Source organism: Podarcis bocagei (genome assembly GCF_964188305.1).
Source record: "Podarcis bocagei genome assembly, chromosome: 1".
NCBI classification, from domain to species: domain Eukaryota; kingdom Metazoa; phylum Chordata; class Lepidosauria; order Squamata; family Lacertidae; genus Podarcis; species Podarcis bocagei.
Genome location: NC_138125.1, coordinates 61,484,306 through 61,510,237, shown reverse-complemented (window position 1 = coordinate 61,510,237; position 25,932 = coordinate 61,484,306). Strand labels below are relative to the sequence as shown.

General features: G+C 43.7%; 1 protein-coding gene across 2 annotated transcripts; it reads right to left on the bottom strand.

Moving 5' to 3' along the window:
* Positions 1 to 287: 287 nt before the first annotated feature.
* Positions 288 to 21,004, bottom strand: DHCR7 (7-dehydrocholesterol reductase). 2 transcript variants are annotated; one of them, XM_081165053.1, is made up of 8 exons: positions 20,986 to 21,004; positions 9,376 to 9,479; positions 7,545 to 7,767; positions 6,763 to 6,850; positions 4,913 to 5,126; positions 3,824 to 4,028; positions 3,073 to 3,204; positions 288 to 2,505 (listed from the first exon to the last, which is right to left on the bottom strand). In XM_081165053.1, the coding sequence occupies exons 2-8, from the start codon at positions 9,471 to 9,473 to the stop codon at positions 2,041 to 2,043; spliced, it is 1,425 nt and encodes a 474-aa protein (XP_081021179.1). In that variant the 5' UTR covers positions 9,474 to 9,479; positions 20,986 to 21,004; the 3' UTR covers positions 288 to 2,040. The 2 variants fall into 2 exon arrangements, with proteins under 2 accessions (XP_081021179.1, XP_081021180.1); XM_081165054.1 differs by lacking the exon at positions 20,986 to 21,004 and adding an exon at positions 20,830 to 20,936.
* Between the last annotated feature and the right edge of the window lie 4,928 nt (positions 21,005 to 25,932).

Genomic DNA, 25,932 nt, shown 5'->3' with positions numbered 1-25,932 from the left:
TCATTCACCATGTAAGACCTTGTGTAAGATACTGCACAATGCTTTGCTTCTACCTATACAAGCAAACTATTGGATTTGCATTCTCTGTGCTTACATAAACTTACTGGCACTAAATTCAGAAAAGTCCATGCGTACAGGGAAGAGACCTTATGCTTGTGGAATCCAACCCAATATCCCAACACAAATCAGTTGAATGTGCTTGGGGCTTAGACTATTCATGAATCACAGGGAAGTGTACTGTATTGTATTTATAACAATAAAGATATTCTGTTCTGGAAAAGATAACATTTTGGAAGATCAAGGTAATCCTTTTATTAAAAACATGCTTGATTTCTACATAGCAGACCGATAGTTTCCCATCTGTCCATCTGTCAGTGGACTTGGTGAGCCACTGTTGTTATTATGCTATGTACATATGTGAAAATTATGCTTTCCTAATTACGAAAAATATATTCTTGCATGTGAAAAATGTGGTAAGCAAGCAAATAAAGCAACTTTAATTCCGTGGCACTATAGCTGGGTGGGAGCAGATTTAAAAAGACAGGACAGAAGAAAACACTCCACTTTATTTTTACATTATGTCACTTAATGCATGAATGGGAAGAATACTCTGCCTTCTTTCTTCACCTTTGAATTTGATTTTGTGAAGACACTATTCCAGCACTGTTTTCACAGTAAACAGAAAGCATCAAAGCCACCTAGGGCCAGGCAAGGGAGTTTTGCATTAACTATAGGGTAAAGCCTTGATGTCCTTCACCAGCTAGTCTTCCTCACCCTAACATTAAGCTGTATAATCAAGAGGTGTTACTGGAAAGACTGCATATGAAGTTTAGGCTAGGTGGTTCCTTGTCAAACAGGAACTTAGTTCTCAAAGTGGTAAACTATCTGCATCTAGTATGCAATTTTGAAAAAGGTAGGCAGAAGTGTTGCTATTCCCACTTAAAATATATGCATTCCCATAAGAGGGTGAACTTGTATGCAGAAAACATCTATGATAATTAGTGAGGGCAGTATTCCAACACATTTCTAGAATGTGATTTTTATCACAATTAACAGAACTGATAAGAGACCTTCTACCAACCCAGCTGTCATGTTTTAGAATCATGTCCCTTCGTTATCCAGTATGCATTTAGAGCTTAACTACTGCTCCAGAATCTCTGATGTAGTTACAATAAGCCTATCTGAAGACCAGATATCAAATGATATTGTAACTGGATCTCTGTTCATTTATAGCTGACCTGAACAATCAAACTCCGATTGAAGCTATCAAGAATCACCACTCTTCAAACCACAGGGGAATGAATAGAAGTTTTAAAGGGCCAGTCATTTGCCTGTGGGTTGTGTCCCAGAGTGAAGTAACATTGTAGATTCAGTTACAACCAGAGGCATGTTCACACACAAATGTTCCAAGTGTAGATGGACGCATGGATGTGCATTCAATCCCTCCCCCTAGCATCCTTGTGGCCAGCACACAAGCAAACCTTGTCCCCAAAGTTCTCACGAGCATCTTGCCCACCACCCCATTCTGGACCTCCCTTGTGTTGCCCAATGGAAGTCTGCAGGTGGCTTCTACTTCTGTGAAGTTGAACAGGTGAAGTTGAGAAGAAACATCTTCCATCATGTGCAGTTAGTAAGGCACTTTCAAGCAGATGCAAGACCTTCCTCACACAACATGAGGACAGGTAGGACAGGCAGGGGAAAGATCCATGAGGACACTGGTGGCAGGGCTTGTGTATGTATTCCTGTCCCTGTACACACTTTGGAATCTGTGTGTGTCCAAGGTGTCAATCTGAATGCACCTCAAGATTCAACTTTTTAATCTGAAGCTTTGTTGGTCAAGGACAGGGAACTCTTAAAAAACAAAACAAAATCCACACCTTTAAAAAAGTTAGATCATTTTAGTGGCACAATGACCTTAACAGATATTAGAATCGTGTCTCATCAGGTGCGCTAAAAAGGTGCTGCTTTTTAGATCCTCAAAACTTGCTGCACTGAAAAGATAACTGTTCATAAACCTTTTGAAGTCGAGAAATCAAGCATTTAAAAGAGCCCAGGAATTAGCCGGTAAGGTACTGCATCAGTATACTTCTTCCAATTGTTGCCATACTTGCTGGAGCATCGGTGTTCATCCCGGACGCAACGGTGAACCAGAAGAATGGTCATATAAATTATGTAGAAGTAAGGCAGAATGTGTTCAAAACCACAACATAGACAGTATGCCAGGGAGCCCATCAAGTCGCCTGTATAGTTAAAATGGCGTGCCACTCCCCAGAAGCCGGATGTCAACAACTTGCTGTGGTGTTTGATCCCATCCGTTGACGTATAGGAGCATTCAATGTACTTGGGCTTCATGCCCCAGATTTTACAGTTGCCATCTGTACGACGAAAGAGATCTTTCTGATGATTGGTCATTCTAAAGATATAGTAGCCCACTAAACCAAATAGTAGAATCCCAATTGCACTGCTTGTAGCCAGATGGACAGGGTGGTAGACCAAGTATAATCCCTAAAGAAGGAGAGAGAAACATACCCCATAAGCAAACGTTTATACAGAATTGGTACCTGTCAGCTTTCATTAGAGGAGCCCATACTAGAGAATGAAGCTGTTGCCAGCCGGGGGGGGGGGGGCTGCTCTTATGATGAATACTCTATAACACAGATAGATAAGCCACAGATGACCCTGCAGTCACTCGCTTTGTTATAATGAGAGCCAATATGATGTAGTGTTCAGACAGCTGGATGAGGACTGGGGAGATCTGGGTTCAAATCTTCACTCCGTCATCAACTCTCTGGGTGAGTTTGGCTCAATCACTACCTCTCAGCAAAATCTTCCTCACAGGGTTGCTGCAAGGATAAAATGGGATGGAAGGAGACCACTTGTATCCTGCTTCTTAGGGGGAAAAAAGGGGCAGGATATAAATGTATTTGGTTTGGGATGTCAGGAGCCACAGCATGTGTCCAAAGCAGTCAATAAAATTGAACAGGACCTTTACTGTAGCAGCTAATAATGCCACTGTTGTTACTACTGTTTCTAGGGATTAATGAATTTCACATCATGAACATATGAAAATACCTGCAGTGTATAGAGATAAGGAAGCCAAACAGTGTCTCCCCAGCCCAGGTACCATCCAAAATGATCGTGACAGATGTCCATCGTTTTCAAATACCAGGCTTCATTCCAGAAAAAATCCAAAACATATATACCCTGAAAAAGAACACAACAGAGATCACTAGGGCTAGCCATAGATGGTCAACTGTGAAATCCTTCCTTGAAAATTTAAATGCTTAAATCGCTAGATTTTGGCAGTATAGTCACATCAGGCTTCTTTTGATTGCTTCTGCTGAGTCTCATCTTACAAATTTTCTCTTATTTGAGATGGGATAAAAGTTTTTGACAAAAATGCAGTTCTAGGCACTCTACACTTCAGAGAATCAAACTTCCAATATTTGAAAGTATTGCTAGCCCCTAAACTTGATGGGCACACACATGCACACTTATGTGAGCCATAATCCTTTACCGCACTGAGATCAGAACTTATTAACTTATACTGATTATGGGCTACAAGTGTTAGCTTGAAGGCACATGAGGTCACCACTTTGCTGAAGTAAAGCAGATCTTGTTCTGTTCAGCACCTGGATGAGTGACTGGGAATCACATGTACGCTACCTTGAGTTCCATGATGGAAGAAAGTTGGGATATAAATGTAAGCAGGAGCAAGGGGATGAAGCTAGATATATGGAGCACCTATTAGATCCTAAATTCCATCAATTTATATATTCAGAGCATTAACATTCACTTGGCATTTAACAAGGTCTTGGCTTACCTGGAGGACATTGACAAGTATCATTGAGTTAGTTACTTGTCCATATAATTCTTGTTGTTTCGCTGCATAAGAGAGGTTGATCAGAGTCCATGCTACAATGCCTGGGCGGCCATTGAAGAACAGTTTGAAATCAAACCACTTTCCTAAACGAGGATTAAATTCAATCCCCATCATGAAGTCGTAGAAGAAGTTACCAGTGAATTTGCTAAAATTGTTTAAAACAGATACAAAAAATTGAAAAGATTAATCTAAAATCAATTTCAAAACATGATATAGAGAAAATTCTTTTAAAAGGCACATAATTACAGTGGTAAAAGGTAAAGGTAAAGAGTCCTCTGACCATTAGGTCCAGTCATGACCGATTCGGGTTGCGGCGCTCATCTCGCTTTATTGGCCAAGGGAGCCGGCGTACAGCTTCCAGGTCATGTGGCCAGCATGACTAAGCCGCTTCTGGCAAACCAGAGCAGCGCACGGAAACGCCGTTAACCTTCCCGCCAGAGTGGTACCTTTTAATCTACTTGCACTTTGATGTGCTTTCGAACTGCTAGGTTGGCAGGAGCAGGGACCGAGCAACGGGCGCTCACCCCATCGCAAGGATTCGAACCGCGGCCTTCTGATCGGCAAGTCCTAGGCTCTGTGGATCAACCCACAGCGCCACCTGCGTCACTTAATTACAGTGGTACCTCACGTTAAGTACTTAAATCGTTCCGGAGGTCCATTCTTAACCTGAAACTGTTCTTAACCTGAAGCACTACTTTAGCTAATGGGGCCTCCCGCTGCTGCCGGAGCACGATTTCTGTTCTCATCCTGAAGCAAAGTTCTTAACCCGAGGTACTATTTCTGGGTTAGCGGAGTCTGTAACCTGAAGCGTATGTAACCTGAGGTACCACTGTACTTACTGACTAGTCTAATGAGTTTACATGGTTGTATGCTATAATGGACAAATATTAGATTCCTGCATCTAGGATGTCAAGTGGGAAAGCAAAAGTAGGGTGCTACTGGATTGATTTGTTTTATTTATCAGAATGAAAAATGCTCATCAAATGTGCAAACACCATAGATGTAGTAATATATGCAATGCCAACATACCGATCTTCTGCATTAGTGGGGAAATAGTAGGCTTTTATCATTACAAATATGGAAATGGCATAGCCCAGGATATTTGCACACCACAAGAGAGGAATCCAGTTGTCAAAAATGATGGTGGGCGAGAACCAGTGGAAGTGGTAAGCATTTGCAAACCAGAGTATGTGCGTGATAAGCCAGGCTTGAAGTCCATTGACCTCATATTTGAGTACTGCGCCTGAAAGGGAAGAGAGTTGCATGGTCCAGTTTAGTGATGGCACTTGACAAAGAGGTAGGGAAGTCAGTGTGATATCCAGTGGTTGTGAACTTTGCAGTTCTGTACCCTGTTTTCATAAAGTGATGCAAGTCTTCATAGCATAGAGTTTTGGAGTGGGGAGGAACCAGCTCATCCTACCCAGTCTATTTTTATGAATCTGCTTTGAATGTAGTGGAACATTTTAAAAATCACCCACTATCCCAACCTGTTCCAATAGTACAACATGGGCAACTGTGTACCCAGATGTATTTGTAGACTGCCCTTTCGCAAGAGTTCTCAGAATGGTGAACGCTTGACAATAAAATGCTAAACAAAGCATTAGCCATAAAACCTATTTTCTGTAAAATTGAGTATCAACTACTATTAGCCAGGATAGCCAAATGGAACCTCCATGTTTAACAAACACATAAAGAAACAGGAATCCTGTGTTTCTCATGTCCTGCTTGTGAACTTCCTGGAAGCATGTGCCTGGCTGTTTTTGCAAACAGGATGCTGGATTGGATATATCCAGCAGAGATGTTCTTAGGTTACATTGGTTTAGTTCTCAATCCTTAATTTGACATTAGGATGCTCTCGGAAATTCAGCCAATATTAGGATGACCTTGATGAAGAGAAAACGTTTCCCAAGTGATGGATGTCTTGTTAGCTTTGTGGAATGCTACTTGCATTTTTATCGGGGACCTTGTAATTGAGCTTTTGACACAGACCTCAAACCCACAGGCCAAACGTGGTCCTCTGGTCTCTGCATCTGGCCCATGGGACACCCTAGACCACAATCCTTCCTGTCTGGAGCATGCCTTTGAACTATGATACTGCCTCTTGCTTGCCTGGATGTAGGATGTATGCGAACAAAGGGTGTGTTTGTGTAGCAACATCACATTTTTGTGTGGTTGGAATGTAGCCTGCCTCACAAAGTTAAGCGACACCTATTGCTCCAACCACATTTTGCCTAGGAACCCACCCACGTTTTGCTTCTGGCCCTACCCATCACTGGCATTTGGCCTCTTTGAAGGTTACCCTTGAGGTAATGTAGACCTTGGGCTCCCTGCCGCTGCTTTAGCACTTCATAGATTTTCTGCTGTCAAGCTTTCTGGGATCAGTTGGCATTGAGCTGGTGGCCTGTTGCATGTGAATCACTTTTGCAGAGTCAAAAGGGTTTCTATAGTACAATGCAGCATGCCCAAGCATGTATACACTTCACTGTAGAAATTGATTGATTGATTGCAACTTTCCCAACTTTCCTGCAAGGAGTTCAAGGTGATAGACATGGTTCTTTGCTGCCGCCCCCCCCCTTTATCCTCACAACAACTCTAACCGCTACCCCATACTGACTTCATACAACCCTCCGAGGGGCAAAATCTAAGCAGCTGAAAGACACAGATCCCACATTCTAAGAATTCCTTTGGGGTTTAGTTGTAAACAATGCCTTTTCTCCTGCATCACAAAAGCAACACACTTAGTGGGTTGAGTTTGCCTTTTTAGGTCTCTGCACATGGAACAACAAGAGTAGCCCATGCCATCATTGTTCCCTGACCCATATTTCTTGGCAATGCTAAAAAGCCTTGTGAAGAAAAAGTATTGGCAAAAATGAGCTTACCAGCGGGTGTGACAGCCCCTTCATGCACTCCTCCTCGAAAATAAGGAAGAAATTTGTGACAAAAGTCAGGAAGCATGTACAAAAATACCTGTAACAAAAATTAATTTGTCAGAAGCATCTTAGAATCAAAGAATTGTAGAGTCAGAAGGGACCCTGAGGGTCATCTAGTCAACCCCCCTACAATGCAGGAATCTTCGTTATAAAAACGTTAAATGATTTCTGAACTGTCAGGTAGTTATGAAGGATGGGTAATTTTGGCTCGTGTTCTCAATGCTCTTATTTCTGACAGTTGTGTTTTTTCTTCCAAATCCCACCTTGATAATTTCTACTCCCTGCAGTTTCACGCATTATTCTATGTTATCTACATTTCTTCTCCCTGTGTAAATTCTTATGTACCTACAGTCTTTCTAATGACTCAGTAATTGTATTTGGTGTGTGTATGTATGTAGAACATGAGTGGGAGGACAGTACTGGAAACAGCAATACAAATGAAAATGGGTCAGCAGTAAAATTATCACACACAGGTCCAGAAAGCCAGGGGTCTTAACAGCTGATGCAAATTGGGTGGTGACAGAATGCTGAATCCCAGAGTCTTGGGTTGTTGCCAATATCATTCACAGGATAGTAATGGACAGTCTATATTCCCTAGTTTCATGTGTGAGCTTTGATTCTACCAATAAAATACTGTTTCGTAATCAGAAAAGCTCAGTTTTGATCACATACCTGAGACTGCCTTACTTATGCCCTATTGGATTCTAACAGAGAAGCCTCAAGGCACATACCTGGAAGATTACCCAAGAAGCATAGAGGGTCGCAGCTTTCCAAGTCAATGGTGGTGTCTTGTGCCAGATATCCAAGAGACTGGCTTTCCCCGTCACCAAGTCAATGGCTGGCTTAGTTAGAGAACAACTGTACTGATCACATGACATTATGAAATAATATACAATGAAGGGTGCAAATAGGAGTAGAAAGATGACACACGCCAAGGAAAACCAGTCGACTTTCCTGAAACGTAAGAGAAACAAGAAACCGAATAGTTGCAAGATGCTGCTGCTTTGATTATGGCCTGATTTAGACACAGAGATAAATAATTTGTTTATTGTGCAGTGCTCGGGGTCTCAAGGATGACAGTAGAATTTGCAAAACCAGCCAACCTACACACACCCATAACAACTTATTTCACCTAGGCTCACTTCCAGCATTTGCATCCTCTGAAAAGCCATAGCAAGGGACAAATTTCAAGGAGGTAAGTGACATATTTGGGGGAAGGTTCAGCATCTCGCATCTATTTTCTCTTTACTTCTAGAAATGGGCCTGCTCCCACCATATTTATTTTGGCATTGATCCCAGATCTGCGACTCCAAATAACCCTACTAGGGGTACCTTTCTGTTTCTTGTTCATAAACATCTGCATATTACTGTTAGAATATTCCGTTCCACCTTAAGGGACAGGCATGAGACTGTTGTGTGTTACATGTCTGTTTACAGTCCAGCACAGCTTGCTGGGAACTTCCGTTTGTGTATAGCTTTTGTTTTGCTGTCTTGCTTTGGACATGAAGGGGAGAAGACATGTTTTCCTTTTGTCCTGATGTATGCTGGAAAAACTGCTTGTAAATATGCTCAACACAGCCTCTCCATGCCACTTCTGTTGTGCAGCGTTTTACTCTGCTGAGTGTGTGTGCCCAGCTTCTGAAGGCTTTTGAAGCTAGGGTCACAGTTTCATGCTGATCCAAGGACTGGAGATGGCCTGGCACACTGGCTGGTGGGCTGGGGCCAGCCAATTGCCCCCAATTCCTTGGCTGCATCCCAACAATTAACCGATGTAATCAATGAACCTAACTTAGCACAAGACACCTCCCTGACCTTCCTGCTCGGGATCCAACTCATATAATAGATAACCCCTCTAACACGGGCCTAGGTAACCTAAGGCCACATGCAGCCCTCAGTGTAAGGTCCAAAAGCCCTCTGCAAGCAATGAGTTCAGGCCTCTGGAAAGAGGAATCTGCTTCTCTCCCCACAATCCTTCTGCATGAGGAGAAAGAGAGAGATGGGGGTGTCCCTGCTCTGCCCCCCCATTCTGGCCCTGGTCACTGCTGGCATATTAATACCCCCCAAGCAATTATCCCTGAGGGAATGTGCCCCCCACATACAAAAAGGTTGCCCATCCATGTTCTAAAAACTTCCAGTACAGGAAGATCAATAATCTGTTGAACGCCTTAATCATGAGGATTGCATTGATACATAAAAATCCAACACTGCCTCAAGTGTGGCAACTTCTGAAAATTTTAATTGTATTCTCAGCTTCCAGACTATCTCAAACTATACCAGTTAGAGAGGATGTCTCCAACAGGTTTCCAAAAGAGGCTTTTGAGCCAATTTCTTGCTTTCTTTGGTACACAGATAACTTTTGATACACATAAAACAATGCATCTAAAAGGAAATGAAGACATTAATCTGAAGTGGAGCCGTAATTTGCTCTGGAGAATGGGTTGGACCTACATTACCTCTAAAACACAGCCTTCCAGCCTTATGATCTGACACTTCTTCATGTTGCAGTACTGGAAGCAATTTTTATATAGCACCTAAAACTATGTTAGGGCAGGATTCTCTTACCAGGCCCTCCCCCATTGTCCTTGAGAGGTTCCAGCTCCATTCATTACGGATTTACTTTTTCCTCCTTCAGAAAACTGTGTTTGCCGACCGGCAGCCATTGGAACCTACAGGGAGAGACGATAGGAAATTCATAAACTGTTGAGTGCAAAACAATAACACACCCCTGCCCGAAATTCTGTGACTTGCACTAACTTCTTCTGCTTGACTATGGCAAATCAGAGTTTGCTATCTTATTTGCAGGGGGAAATAATAGTTAGCATTTGTCTACAAAGCATGAATTTCATGTTATATCAATACAACATAAATAAGCCACCAGAGTTCCCAAGCATTGGATTTTTTTGCAGGCCTTTTCCTGGCACTTCCCACAACATTAGGTGCTGGCAATCTTAAAGCTGGAGTGGGGTGGGTCTCCCAAAGGCTAGCAGAGTCCTTTGCAAATCTCCTGCTCCTTTAAAATCACAGCAAGTTCGGGCTTAAGACTTCTCTCCCCCTTCAGCCGGATCTCACTCCAGAGTGAAAGGGGTTTTGACAGGTGGGGGCCCCCTGATCAGGATCTGGTCCATGGAGCCTAACAAGTTCTGCACCCCTGGGCTAGGCTCTCCTCATGCCCATATGGAATTTCTTAAGAGACACGTCTATGAGAATATCCTACACACACTGCCATGTTTAGGATTCAGAGAAGGCTGAGTAGAGTTCTGCTTGCACGACAGGCCTTCCCCACATACTGAAGCCCTGAGAACTCCCTAAAAATCACAAACATTGTGCAGGAGGGGATGTGGAGAGCTGTGGAGGGTGGGGGAGAGGAACTGGCAAAATTTGGCCAACATAAAAGAGACCAGAAGAACGCAGCAGCAAGCTGCAGGGGATCTCTCAGACCGAGGCACAGCTTCCTGCATTTGTATGTGTGCTAGAGATCATAAACATGGAACCAAAATGGATAGGATCAGACCCAAGCAGCAGCCTGGAGAGTCCCTGCAGTACTTCTGCCACTAATCGTTTTGGAAGCCCTGGGCCTAGCCCACAGCTGTTTTGCAGAGGCCTACTATATCCACTCCAGTTGGAGAACAGCCTTTACCAAAGATGTCATGGGCTTTAAAGACACTCAAACTCAGGATGCAAGGGAGAAACGTGCTAAGAGGAAGGCACGCTTGGCAAATCCACACTGTGATCGACTCCCGTCCGGAAACCAGTGTCCCCACTGGGGAAGGATGTGTGGATCCAGAATTGGTCTCCACAGTCACTTACAGATTCATTGTTAAAACCGTGTTTATGGAAGACAATCTTACTCGGTTACGAGTGATCGCCAAAGAAGAAGACGACGACTACATCCACTGCTGTCATTCCAAACAGCTTTTACAATACTCAGGATTATGCCACTATGTTTGCATTGTTCTGGCTCACTGCTGCATCACACAGTTTTGACAGCTACAAAATGCAAGGCTCCCTTTGCCTTTAACAAAATCAGTGACCTTTTAACAAAAAGGTCATCGCATACAAATGCAGAAAACAAAGCTCTAAAGTACAGATAAACAAGCCCAAGCTTGTACTACACTGTACCATTGTATACTACATATTTCCAAGTCTGACATTTAATGGTTTATTGAGGCTGTCATTGCTAAACAAACCTTAACCTGCCCAACACAATATAGTTCCAAGCAGTGCTATTTTTCTAGAAAAAGAGATGCTGGAACTCACCATGAACAATTCTGCAGTCTTTGCTCTTAAAAAAGACTTCCACATATAAAAGTGAAAATACTAGGTTTCCACCAGTGTGGTACAGTGATTGGAGTGTCAGACTATGACCTGGGAGACCAGGGTTCGAATCTCCACTCAGCCAAGACACTCATTGGGTGATCTTAAGCAAGTCACCGCCTCTCAGCCTCACAGGATTGTGGTGAATAAAGCGGGGAGAACCATGTACACCACCTTGACTATCTTGGAGGAAAAGATGGGATATGAATGCAAATAATAACAATAAATTTACCCACGCAAGCTCCAAGGAAATCAAAGTACCTTACAGTTTCCCACTAGGCCAATTGCTACAACCCAAAATGGATTATGCACACATAACAGGCTTCTATCTTCAAATCAAGTCTTCCTCTATCTGTGGCTTGTTGGCTACAGCTGATAGTAGTTAAAGAAGGAAAATTTCAAATAAAATAATGGTGCACACAGGTTTGTAGACACTTTTTGTCTTTACTTCTTCTTTTCTTTATGTATTTCTTAAGCCAAAGCAAGACAACAGCTTATGAATTAAAAGTTGACCCAACTGACCAAAAACATCCTTACAAAAAGAGGTCTTAATGCCAAAACTGCAGTTAATAACGAGTGGTACCAAAAAAGCTTCCTGAAAGGTGCATAAAAATGGGGGGAAAGCCCTTAAAACCTCCATCTTATAACAAACTGTTTTCATGTGAATTTTTAAATACTGAATTCAACCTTCTCATTTTTTCCCCCTCATGTATAAAGAGTTTAGACTTTAGTAACTTAAATTATCTAGGACTGCTAACTTCAAGAGGGTAATTTTATTACCCCCTTCACTGGTGAACAATGAGCTTCTCTCCCAAAGGCCACCTTTTCACAATTATTTTGGATCTCATTGATTGGACTCCAGTGCATATATTACTTGCGACGCCATTGAGGTGATCAGCTTCACTCTAAACTACTGTTTTGAGATCAGGTGGTCTCCGAACAAAATGAACCCAGCCTGGTCATTTTAAAAATAATATAGGATAGGTGATGTGGTGCTAGTCTTCCCAGGTTCCAAAGCTTCAGTTAGCACAGGCACAACATTACCTTGCTGGGATGGTACACAGTGTGTTAAACCAAGGCTCCAAAATCTGCACTGGCTCCCAATTGTTTACAGGGAAGATTAAGGCACTGGGTGTTAATCTACAAAACTCTTCATAATTAAGAATCAACACACCTCTAAAACCACACCCTTTATTCTGACTGTGTTCTTAATATCATCTATGTTGCGTGTTTTGAACAGCAAGGCATTCAGTATGCTCTTCCCACGAAGGTCTGTCAAAACCTGGCTCTGAAAGCTGTCTAACAGGTAGGAAACCTCCAAGTCCATCTAGCACTTCCCAGACCTTACTCAGGAACACAGAATCGCCTGACTAGAATGTGCTCTTCAACAACAACAATCCCTCTTGCTTGCCTGGTTGAAGAAATACCTGTTTGTGAATGTGTAAACGTGCCAGTTTTTCTACAGCTGGAATGAGTCACTGTAAAAAGTAGGAGACACATCTGTTGCTCTTGCCCTGTTTCATCTCTGGATTCATCTGACACAAGCCTCAGGCTAAAAAAGGTTCCCATGCCTACTATAAAACTTTCAGTTGCGAGAGCTAATAGAATAATAATTTATTATTTACATGCTCCCCATCTGACTGGGCTGCCCCAGAAAGTTTCAGGGAATCTTCATTATATCTGGGATATATAAGATCAATATATAAGGTTATATTATATACAGGGTTATGTAAGTTCCAGCCCAAGGGAAGGACGTGAGGCAAAATTTTAAAAATGGCCCTCTTCCATAACACCCTCAAAAAGTGTCTGGCTGTTTTTATTTATTAATTAAATATATCATCCAATTAATATAAACATTACATGTGCTATATGAACTCCAAATGATAATACAAATATCAGCAAAGAATATCATACAATGTAACACATCCTGTTATAGAAACCTTTCAAGATTCCTACTGTATCTTAATACAAAACCAATCTGATATTCTTAAATAAATATATGAATTATCTCAAAAAATCTCCTTATTGAAAGGGATGGGACACTTCAGTGTGATAATTAACTAACATTATTCCCCCCCCCCCATTTTTGTTTGAGAAGGCCAACATCCCATCTAGTCTAGCACCCGGTTCTTACAGTGGCTGAACAGTGGCCTATAGGAAAGCAGCAAGCCGGTTTGGAGCACGAGAACCCGCTCTCCTCCTGTGGTTCCCAGTACAGTACAGTGGTACCTCGGGTTAAGAACTTAATTCGTTCTGGACGTCCATTCTTAACCTGAAACTTAACCTGAAGCACCACTTTAGCTAATGGGGCCTCCTCCTGCTGCGCGCCACTGCTGGGCGATTTCTGTTCTCATCCTGAAGCAAAGTTCTTAACCTGAGGTACTATTTCTGGGTTAGCGGAGTCTGTAACCTGAAGCGTATGTAACCTGAAGCGTATGTAACCCGAGGTACCACTGTACAGTGGGACCTCGGTTTTCTGTTCCGGAATCTGTTCCGGAAGTCCGTTCCAACTTCCGAAATGTTCGAAAACTGAAGATCAAAGGGCTGTCAGCAAGGTGAATGGAGAAAATGGAGAAATGTGCCTCGGAAGCCATTCGACCTCCGAGGCGTGTTCGAAAACAGAAGCATTCACTTCCAGGTTTTCGGCTTTCAGCTTCCGAAATGTTTGGCAGCCGAGATGTTTGACAACGGAGGTTCCATTGTACTTTGCTTCTCTCTGTCTGCAGTAGCTGTTCTGAAATGCAAGGGCAACGGGTGCCTTATGCATGTATTTAATAAAATTTATACACTGCTTGACTGTAAAAACAAAAAGTTCTCAATTTCATAGAATCATAGAGTTAAAAGGGACCCTGAGAATCATCTAGTCCAACCTTCTGCATTGCAGAATATGCAGCTGGACTGAACCTGCAACCTTGATGTTTAGCAGCACCACACCCTAACCAACTGAGCTATCTAGTGTGACCCATTTAAACAAGTCTAAAAATATAAGAAACAGTGTGTGCTCTTCACTTCCTCTTTCTTTGTCCAATTTTTAAGGTTACAAAACAAATGATGTAAGATGAAACATAGAAATGCATGTTTCCGCTTGGTACATTATTTACAGAGTAGAAACAACCCTGTCCAGATAGTTATGTTTTGTAAACTGCCAAACTAATTATTAGTCAGCAAAGAAGTTGTGAAATATAAAAAACTTATGACTAATAAATATTTAGCCTCTACATAGTGTTTAGCTGTGTTTGAAGTCAAGAGAGAGTGACTTGCATGAAACTACCCCAAATAATTCATTGCTATAGCAAATACAGGGACTTTCTGGCTCACAGCTGACTGCTACTAGTTTGAGGTCTGCTTCAACAATATTTGCGCACATTTTCAATGTCAGCTTCCTCTAGTCTTGCTCTGGATTCATTCTACACATTTTACAGAATAAAGTATTAGAATTCTGGTTGAATTCTGTATCACTTCAGATACAGGGACTTGTCCATGCTCTAGAGCAGAGGGGGTTCAATCTGGGTGTGAGGCAATTTCCTTCAAACCATGTTCAGTCACTGACATCACTCCTGATGCTGATTGGTGGGCAGGAGTGAAATCCTGCATTGGCTGCATATTCCTGCAATCTTCCCACCAGGGGCACAAGGCAAAGCAGCAGGATTGAACTCCCTGCTAATTCCAAATCGTCTAGCGTCCGCCTCGTCGAGTGCCCATTCCATCAAATGTCTGTGGCAAACCCGGAAGTACCGGAATGGGTTACTTCTGGGTTTGGCACGCGTGCGCAGATGCGGTGCTTTGTCCAGCGTCCTTTTCTGCCAGCGACCGGGGCTTCGGAGCAAATCCTGGTTGCAAAACAAGGTACTTCTGTAATATAGGGTGTTAAGCAAGGATGTATACTTGCACCCTTCCTATTTAATTACTATATAAATACAGCGGTACCTCGGGTTACACATGCTTCAGGTTACAGACTCCACTAACCCAGAAATAGTACCTCGGGTTAAGAACTTTGCTTCAGGATGAGAACAGAAATCGCGCAGCAGTGGCGCGGCAGCAGCGGGAGGCCCCCTTAGCTAAAGTGGTGCTTCAGGTTAAGAACAGTTTCAGGTTAGGAACGGACCTCCAGAACGAATTAAGTTCTTAACCCGAGGTACCACTGTAAAGATAAAGAAGCTATTGCACTGTGCTGGAAAGAACATTACCAGCATCTCCTTAACTGCAACTCCCCCGTAGCTGCTGAGGTCCTCTCACAAATTCCGTAAAAACAAATTAAAGATGAGCTTGCAGTATCTCCAAATCTGGGTAAGTTGTGTACAGCTGTTAATCGAATGAAAAACAACAAAGCCACCGCACCTGATGGGATACCTGCCTGAAGTCTTCAAAGTGGGTGGAAATGAACTTGCACAACTTCACAAGCTCATGAAAAAAATCTGGGAGAGGAGATCCCAGCAGACTTAAGGGACGCCAAAATAATCAATCTCTTAAAAAAAGGTGACAGAACAGATTGCGCAAACTGTCAAGGCATCTCTTTATTAGCTGCGGCTGTCAAAATTTTTGTAAGGATTTTAGCAAACCGTCTCTTAACAATATCTGAGGTGACCCTTCTTAAATCCCAAAATGGTTTTTGACCCTCTAGGGGGGCAGTGGACATGATTTTCACCTCTCAATAGCTTCAAGAAAAATGCAGAGAGCAAAGCCAGCCTTTTTATATGGCTTTTATTGACCTGACTAAGACCTTCGAAACTGTGAATCGTAATGCCCTGTGGAATGAACTTCTGAAAATCAGCTGCCCAGATAAATTTGTGAACATGCTTCGGCTCCTCCATGATAATATGATGGCCACAATTGCAGATAACAATGGCTCTCAAAATGAACCATTCACATTGAGATCAGGTGTTAAACAGGTTTGCATTATTGCCCCAACTCTATTCATTATTTTCATTGCCATGATCCTACACTTTGTCAAAGGGAAACTCCCCTCGAGAGTAGAAAACATATATTAAACAGATGGAAAGCTCTTTTATCTGAGCAGGCTGAAAGCAAAGAGTAAGGTTACTGTACCTTTCATCCTAGAGCTTTAGTATGCTGATGACAACGTAGTGTGCGCACACTCAGAAGATGACCTCCCAACCATCCTAAATATGTTTGCAGAAGCTTACGAAAAGTTTGGCCTATCACTCAACATCCAAAAAATCAAAGTGCTGCTCCAAAAAGCACAAAACAACCCCTCTGCAGCACCACAAATCCAACTCAATGGTGTAACGTTGGAAAATGTTGATCACTTTTCCTGCCTGGGCAGTAATCTTTCCATAAGGGTCAACACTGATGCCAAAATCCAGCATCGCCTGAGCTCTGTGAGTGCAGCTTTCTCCCGATGTGCAGAGTGTTTGAGGACCAGGACATTCGCAGGGAAACCAAAATGCTTTTTTACAAAGCTATTGTACTACCAACCTTACTGTATGCTTGTGAAATGTGGACCATTTATAAACGCCATCTCCAACTCCTTGAAAGATTCCATCAACGGTGTCTTTGAAATTTTTTACATATCACTTGGGAATACAGGCAAACTAATGCCAGTGTACTGGAAAGATCACCAGTGTCGAAGCAATGATTCTTCAACATCAGGTTCATTGGACTGGTCATGTTGTGCAGATGCCCGATTATGGTCTTCCAAAGCAGCTACTCTATTCCAAACTTAAAAATGGAAAGCATAATGCTGGTGGTCAACAAAAGAGGCTTAAAGACTCTCTCAAGGCAAATCTAAAAAAATGTAGTATAAACACCGACAATTGGAAAACACTGGCCTGTGAGTGCTCCAATTGAAGAACAGCCTTTACCAAAGGTGTCATGGGCTTTGAAGATGCTCAAACTCAGAACGAAAGGGATAAACGCGCTAAGAGGAAGGCACACTTGGCAAACCCTTACCATGATCAACTCCTGCCCAGAAACCTATGTCCCCACTGTGGAAGGACATGTGGATCCAGAATTGGCCTCCACAGTCACCTAAGGACTCATTGTTAAAACTGTGTTTATGGAAGACAATCTTACTCAACTACAAGTGATCGCCAAAGAAGAATCACAATTAACAGAGGTGTCAAGCAAGGATGTATACTGGCACCCTTCCTATTTAATTACTATATAAATAATTTAATCCCTGATATGGAATCCTCCTCCTTTTCTGCCCCCACCCTTGTGAATCGTAAATTGTCAATTCTGCTCTACACCAATGATTTAGTTTTGTTATCTCAGAATAAAATTGGACTTAGGAGGGTGCTGGTTAAATTGGACAGCTGTGTAAAAACAAACATCTAAAAATTAACTATGATAAAACCAAGGTCACTGTATTTGGCAAGAGGACTACCAAGTCCAGGTAGACTCTAGATTGTTGCACGCTTGAGCAAGTACCCAGATTTAAATATCTAGGATTACTTATTGATGGAAAGTCATAATGGAAACACCATCTGGAAGCAATTAAGCTAATATTTGGTCACTACTGGGTATGGTTCTTCCATTCAAAGGGTGGCCAGTTAATAAAGTTAGCTATTAAGATCACTGTCTCTAAAATCATTGCCCAAATGCTCTACTGGGCTGAGATTTTGGGAACTGGTGTTAGATCTGAAATAGAGGTCCTACAAAATAAATTTATGAGGCTGATTTTTGGGACTTCCTGGCAGAACATCGGGAGACCCACCACAGAAATGAGTTGGGCCTTCCCTCACTAGCAGCCAGAATTGATCTAGCCTATCTGAGATGCTGGCATAGGCTAAATGCCTTCGAGGATCATACCCTTACTAAACTCTGCTAGTTAGAGCAACTAAGGATAGAGGGCTGGGCACAAAAGTGCCAAGATAAGCTTAGGGCTTATAATCTTCAAATTGAGAACTACTTAGTCCTTAGCCCAAGTGACCTGTAGATAGATGGATACAACTACAAGTTGCCAGAGTCACCAATACTGCAGCAATCAATAGCCTCCTGCTTTCCTAATCCCAACAAGAAGTACCTAACTACTTCCATTTCAACATCTTTCTGTACTCTCTCTTAAGCCAATGCTTGCCTCAGGAGGAGGCAAAACCTTTCTAAGTGGCAGCTACCAATGCTCCTGATTTGTAGTGTACAATCCAACACACAAGCAATCTCCCTGGATAAAGCAGATTACCTGTTGCTCCTCTCCCGAATCATCTTTATCCTCATATAGATAGTAAAAAAGAAAACTGATGACCCATCTCTACTTCTGTCCAAGAACCAATTCCATCTGCTGTATCAGCAAGCATCTGGGCCCCTGCACACACACCATGTGTGGACAAAACTAAACTAGATTTTTATATTGCTATCTGATCTAATTCACTTGCACCAGAATTAAACCAAGGAAATCTTGTGTCTATGATAGGCAGAAAATCCACAGGCACAATATTTTCTTCTCTAGATCTGAGTGTCTGCTGAATGCTTGACTACTGCTTAATTCCTAAAAGCTCAGGTACCATAGAAGAAAGAAACTGGCAACTTAGTACAGCTATATCAAAAGTAGGTTGTTTTAACAGATGTAGACTATGTTTTACTTGTGTGGTTTGAACAGTTCAAAAGGTGAGCTCAGACCAGCCCTGAGTGTAAAGAAAAGGAAACACCCTACTGCATAAACCAATGTATTGTTATTTAACTGGAGCATTGTTACTTAACCGTATTGTTACTTAATGGAGCAAGTATTAATGCACATGGCAAAAAATATTTTAAAGAAATCTAATCTTGTCCAAGCACGAATACAGTACACAATACCACCAGTAGTGTAAAAAAGTAATTTATTGCTAAGCTCTAGGTAGCATTATTATATAGAATAATATAGGAACAGTGGCCAGTGATCTGCCATCATTGAAAAACAAATTATAAGATTGCCTACCTCCAATGGTACAATTGTTAGGAACATCTCATTTTCTTTTTGTGCAATCTTTAACATACAGTGGAGAATGCCAACCTTGGAGTTTTATCTGAGCCTCAGGGCTTCCAGCACAGATATCTTCTCAAGGACACACATTTATTACACTCAAGTACTTTTTATTGGCTTTTACAATTCCTTCTCCTTAGAGTGAGCAGCACGAGTGTGACCTTTCCTACTGTTTTGCTCCTAGGTCACTCTCAAGACAAAAATGGTACCTAAAACAGGGGTCAGAAACCTTTTTCAGCTGTGGGCCGGTCCACCGTCCCTCAGACCATGTGGTGGACAGGACTAGATTTTGAAAAGAAAAAAAAAGAACAAATTCCCATGCCCCACAAATAACCCAGAGATGCATTTTAAATAAAAGCACACATTCCACTCATGTAAAAACACGCTGATTCCCAGACCGTCCGCGGGCCAGACTGAGAAGGCGATTGGGCCACATCTGGCCCCAGGGTCTTAGGTTGCCTACCCCTGCCCTAAAATTACCCATTCTCTCCCCTTATCCTCCACAAGGAGCATCCGAGATTAAGAAAGAGCCACTGTTCAAAAGACACCTTCCTCCTTGGGAACTTTTACTGGTACTGATGTAAATGAATAGGTAAGAGTCAATGCTACTGACATTCTACCTCAAAACATGCCCCAAATCCAGTAAGTTGCAGACCAGGGACTCGCAAAGAAAAGTCCCACTAATATATATATCCCCAAACACTCTACCTATCTCAAGGAAATCTTGTTCACTTATTGGGAGGGGAGAAGAGAGTAAGTTTCCATTTAGCTAGTTTTCTTTCAATACACCTTGAGGGAATTACTGTTGCATAATGGGAGGATTTCATTCCCACACTTCTTCCAAAGAGTTTAGTACATTTACCGAATTCACCTTTATCTGTACAACAACCCAGGGAGCACGACGAGCCCAAGGATGCTCGTGGAAATTTAAGTACAGGGTGGATTCTTGAACCAGGGTCATGGTCCAAAACTTGCTTGAGAGTAAGCCTCACCCCCACAGTTGTTCATAATTTTAAACCGCATGGGGGTGAAAGCTATGTAGATGCAAGTATAACAATAGCATTTTCCGCCTGCCTCAGAAGCTGCGCCTCAAGCAGAATGCCGTCCTGCCTCCCCTCCCAGGACTACGATAGTGAACATGTTAGAGGTCTGTTTCATCCACAAGGACGTTAAGCAATCTGCACGATATGCAGGGCTTATCTCGGTGCACAGGTCGTCAACCAGTCAGATGCTGAACACTTTGAACTCCGTTCAAAAGAAGGTAGAAAAAAAGGGGGCTCTGTTTAGTTACCGGTATACCAACCTGTTATGTACTCTGGCTTGGCAAACACACAAGGTCTTTCTTTTCTTTACAGAGCAGACGGCATTATTGCTTCAACTCTACAATCCCCCCCACTACATTGGTAGGATGCAAAGTTAAGAAAATAAAATGGAATTCAAGCCATTGCAGCCTAGAGATAAAACTGGCCACCGTTAACAGGAGCCTAAAATGACCCCCTTCATGCCTAGTGCCAGTGTTAAAACGAAGGGACGTTATAGGAAACATATTCAATTTCCGCTTTTTTTATAACTAGAGCATATGAAACCTGTTGTCCGCTCTTTTTAACTCACAACAACCGCGACGTGCACCTTCTCATCGCCGGAAAACCACCCAAGGCGGGCGCCGCTTTATTAATAGCATGCAAAACTATTTATTTTCTGCTTGCTTCGCTACCGAGACCTCGATTCACTCCAATATCCCATTTCGCTTCGGGTTCCAGAAACCGATTCCCCCCACTTACCTGCGCCGCTGCTGTGCAGCCGCCCGCGAACAAGGGACGCTTTTGTTCGCTCCAGCGCCGAGGGCTCGAGGCTCACTCTTCCCCTCCCGCCTCCTTCACCCTCCTATCTTTGCCACGCCCCCTAAAAATAGCACCCTGCACCCACTGCCCAATCACCTGCCGGGTTTGTTCAGCATCATCCCGTGCTTCACCGCTGGATTGGTGCATCTGCCTCAAGCCATCAGCTGAGCCGATGCCAGTCACCATGGCAGCAGCCGCCTGATGAATATTGCGAAGCGGAGGAAGAAACGCTTTGTTGATAAAGAGTGCGCGCGCGCACGAGCGAGCGAGCGGCTTGGCCGTGGTGTGCATAAAAACGAATGTGGGAAATCCAACGGAAGCCTCCTTGCACGTGTTGCAAATCACTAAGAAAAACATGCTTCTTGGTGTGGCATTTTCTAGGAATGAGAAAAAGGCTTGCAATCCCGAAAAGTTTAAGGAAAGGGGCAGATGAAATGGTCAAGGGACAAGAGAAATTCCTATAGGAGGAAAAAAGGTTGCAGTATCTGGCACTTAAAAGAAAAGTAGGGCGCTGGAAACAAATAAGACAGGACACCAAAGGTGAACAGGCTTCTTTGAAAATATTAGGACACGAGAACGTCTGATGAAGCTGTATGTTGGACGATTCAGGGAAGACCAAATAAAGCATTATTTGTTTGAAGATCACAGGGCAGTTCACAACATAAATGATCAACATGAGGACACAAATTACTGTACATTAAGGTTATCAGATTTTTTTCAATGAATCCGGGGACACTTTTCAACTTCAGTAGGAATGATAGGATTTTGTGTGGGGACTGATTTGTAAATCCAGGGACTGTCCCCAGGAAACGGGGACATCTGGTAACCTTACTGTACATACCACCCCCACCAACATGCTAATAACCTCCTTCCCAGACAAAGCACATCTTCATGCAATGCACAGCTAAACCTCAGAATTCTCTCCCACAATATGTGGTGGCTATCAGCTCGAATGGCTTTCTAAGTAAGTTAGACAAATGCATGGGGAGAACAATGGCTGTATATTACAATGGTACCTCGGGTTAAGTACTTAATTCGTTCCGGAGGTCAGTTCTTAACCTGAAACTGTTCTTAACCTGAAGCACCACTTTAGCTAATGGGGCCTCCTGCTGCTGCCACGCCACTGCTGCGTGATTTCTGTTCTCATCCTGAAGCAAAGTTCTTAACCAGAAGCACTATTTCTGGGTTAGCGGAGTCTGTAACCTGAAGCGTATGTAACCCGAGGTACCACTGTACTTCCAAGATGAGAGGCAGCATGGGTGTAGCCATGGGGGACAGGGAGGGGCAGTTGCCTCCCCAAATCAATAAATGTCAATAAAAATACATGGCTAACTGAGGTTCTCTCCCCCCCAAAGGCCTACACCCCACTAACAAAAATCCTGGCTACACGCATGAGAGGCAGTATAATTGCTGTGATTCACAAATTGGGCTGCTGAGCTCATGTCTTGACTTGCATGTTAACTGGGTCTTTTCCCCTTACATGGGCTCTATAGTTATAACTTCTACATCACAAACATAAATTCAACAGGTTAATTTTTGCTCTTTCCTTGTCTTTCCGTGTGAGATGGCATAACGCCAGCTCTGGAAGCAGCTGTTCTACATCTATAGAAGAAAATATGGGGGAGATGAGCATAGCAGTCTGGGGGATTTGGGCTAGGGTTAACTTGAGTCATGGTCATCCCAAAACTGCTGTCAGTTACAAGAAAAAAAGGCCACATAAAATGGGGGATTCTTAGTAAAGGAGAACATATGTGACTATTTTTGCACTATCACAGCAGCCCCAGAACATATAAATTAGAGAACATTGCTTTTTAGTCAGATTTGTCTCCTTTTAAGAACTACCAAGGAACATCCATGCGGGAGAAAAAGTTGCACAGGGAGCAAGCCTCAGTGGACACACTTGTAATTACTTCCATGTAAAAGTAGGATTGCACTGTTTTAATATTGTGTTTTAGTGCTGTAAACCTGCCTTGGGACCTTAGGATGAAGAGCGGGTAATTTAGAATAATAACAGGCCTCCAGGGGAATGCAGCTATGTTATATTATGTTTTCCATATTTCAGATACAGGCTGTGGTTGTTAAACGCCTTACAACTTTATAATAATGGCTTTGTAACTGTGAGTTGGTTCACTTTTGATTGGTGAAATTGTTTTCCGAGACCAAGACAGACGAACGCCAACCATAGGCGCCGACTCCATGGGGCTTGAGGGGGCCCGAGCCCCCTCAAAAATTCGTTTGGGGGGGCTCAGCCCCCCAATAATCTCGGGCGGCGGTGGGCGCGTCCGCGGCTTTTATAGGGCGCCCGGCGCGCACCAGCTCGATAACGGGCACCGGCGCGGCGGGGGGCGCCGGGCCGGGGGAGGGGGGCGGCCGGCCTGTCTCCTTGGCAACCCCATTGAGCAGCGCCGGCTCCCCCGGGAGGGCCATCCCCCCACGCCGCCGATCGCCAACACCGCCGACGCTGTGGCTGCCCGAGCCCGAGCCCGAGCCTGAGCCCGACCCGAAGCCCGAGCCTGAGCCCGAGCCCAAGCCCGTCAGTCAGTCAGTCAGTCAGGAAGGAAGGAAGGAAGGAGAAATGAGGAGGGAGACGAGGGAGGAAAATTGCGCGCAGGGTGAAGAAAGGAGAAGGGCGAACGAGACGAGCTTCCAACCCAAAAAAGGGCTGGAAGACTGGGAGGATGAAGGATCGGGAAAGAAAGCGACGCCTTCCCCGCCCGCGACGTCGCCCGCTTGTCATTGGCAGCGCAGCGGGCGCCCAGAGGGGCTGGGCACCGGCGCAGGGCCGCTCCGCAGCCGCGGAGGACAGCTGCGCGGCTACCAAGGTGTGCCGCGTAGAGCGCGGCCCTTGTGTGGCCCGGTGGCCAGGCAAGCTCGGGCGGGGACCCCCATGCGAATCTAAGACGGGAGAAGAGGGCAGAGCAAAGGGGGTCCCTTCCCCCAACCTCCGGCTCTGAGACTTCCCTGCGCCCCAGAAAAGCGAAAGGATTTTCTCTCTTTTTTATATATATATAAATATTTTATTAAGTTTTCAAATACAAAGTTAGAAACATACACTGAAGAAAAAAGTAAAAGAACAAGAAAAAGAAAAAAAGAAAAAGAAGAAAAGAAAACCAACCATTCAACACATTTTTTATATAACTAACTGGACTTCCTCGCATCTCCCTTACCCTGCATTCTTTATAATAAAGATATCAGCAAATTATTACCTTGTTTCGTACCTTATTTTGTACTTTTCAAATACTATACCTCTAAATTTAACATACTTTTCATCAGTTACTTATATCTTAAATTAAACATAGTATTACCTTAGATTTTGACCTTTTCTTACTTAAAATATAATTTCCTGTTTCCCAAATCTAATTGCTGAAGCTATAGTTTCCGAATCGTGTAAATTTTTAACATTCATACAACTTATATTGTTTTTGTAAATAGTCCTTAAATTTTTTCCAGTCCTCTTCCGTTGTTTCTTCTCCCAAATCTCGGATTCTGCCAGTCATTTCAGCCAGTTCCATGTAGTCCATCAATTGCGTCTGCCACTCTTCCAGTGTGGGCAAATCTTGTGTCTTCCAATATTTTGCGATAAGTATTCTTGCTGCTGTAGTTGCATACATAAAGAAAGTTCTATCCTTCTTTAACACTTTCTAGCCAACAATGCCCAAGAGGAAGGCCTCTGGTTTCTTGGGAAAGGTATACTTAAATACCTTTTTAAACTCATTATAGATCATTTCCCAGAAGGCCTTCACTCTCGGACAGGTCCACCAAAGGTGAAAGAATGTTCCTTCAGTCTCCTTACATTTCCAACATTTATTATCATGCAAATGGTATATTTTTGCGAGCTTGACTGGGGTCATGTACCACCTATAAATCATTTTCATAATATTTTCCTTCAAGGCATTACATGCCGTGAATTTCTTTCCGGTGGTCCATAACCTTTCCCAGTCCTCAAACATGATGTTATACCCAATATCCTGAGCCCATTTTATCATGGCTGATTTGACTGTCTCATCCTGAGTGATTTTCTCTTCAACCTGCCCTCCATCCTCTTGCAGAAAACTCTTTGCCTGCCCTGCCCGTATCTCGTTTTTGCTTTTTAATTCCACACACGCACCCTTCGGACTTCGTGGCAATCGGGCGCGCGGGTGCGTTTCCTAAGAGAGTGAGGACCCCCGCCCCCTCCCCACCTGCTCCCTCGCCAGCCAGCCAGCCGCGCGCCCTAGCCGGAGAGCCCCGGCCGTCCCCGTCGCGCAATCGGCTGGATCTCCCTTCAGCAGGCCGTGCTCACAACTCGGCCCAGGGACCCCCAGCAGCGGATCTCCGGCTCAGCTGAAGAATCCGGCAACAAGCCCCCTCCTCCCCAATCGCTCCGCCGAAATACGCTCCAAAACCCCCCAGATAGGCCGCCGGCCGCCAAGTCTAGTGGCGCCCTGAGCGAGGGTCTCTCCCCAACACCGCCACCTCGAACTGCGTTCTCCCGGCTACCCGAGCGAACCAGCGGCAGGACCCCGGTATGGGCCCCCCCAATATTTTTTATAAGTCGGCGCCCCTGACGCCAACCAACCATGATGCAACATAGACACCACTAAAACAACTACACAGAATATGCAGATATTTCAAGCACACTCATTTTGCTAAGTGCATTTAATTGAACCGAAATCTCGCACAATCATGCTTAAAACAGTACAGATGCCGAAAGAGACCGGGGGGGGGAGCCAAAACAAACCCTAGACCTGAAATCGCAGCAAAAATGCCAATCTGGTTTAAATGACCCCCTCCATCAACCCCGTAAACCTTCTCTCCACCCCGACCCACCAATCTAGCGCTCTACAGGAGACAGACGCGAGTTCAGCTGAACATAAAGACTCCGTTCATTTATTTACACGGGAACCGCATTACAGTTCTCAACCATTTCTGGCCGTGCGGGGAGAAAACTGAAATACCAAAGGAAGCCAGGGGGGCGCGAACGCGTTACTAATGGCGTCGCGTCGCGCTACCCTCTCTCATCTCTGTGGTGAAAACCCTCTGCTTGGCGCTGGGATAACGAGA

Excerpts from the sequence above, each read along its gene's own strand:
- DHCR7 (XM_081165053.1), bottom strand. The coding sequence starts at position 9,473 with ATGGCTGCCGGTCGGCAAACACAGTTTTCTGAAGGAGGAAAAAGTAAA. Across the intron at positions 6,851-7,544 it reads CTTCTTGGGTAATCTTCCAG|GTATTTTTGTACATGCTTCC; the intron begins GTATGTGCCTTG and ends TTTTTGTTACAG. Across the intron at positions 5,127-6,762 it reads AGGGGCTGTCACACCCGCTG|GCGCAGTACTCAAATATGAG; the intron begins GTAAGCTCATTT and ends CTTCCCTTTCAG.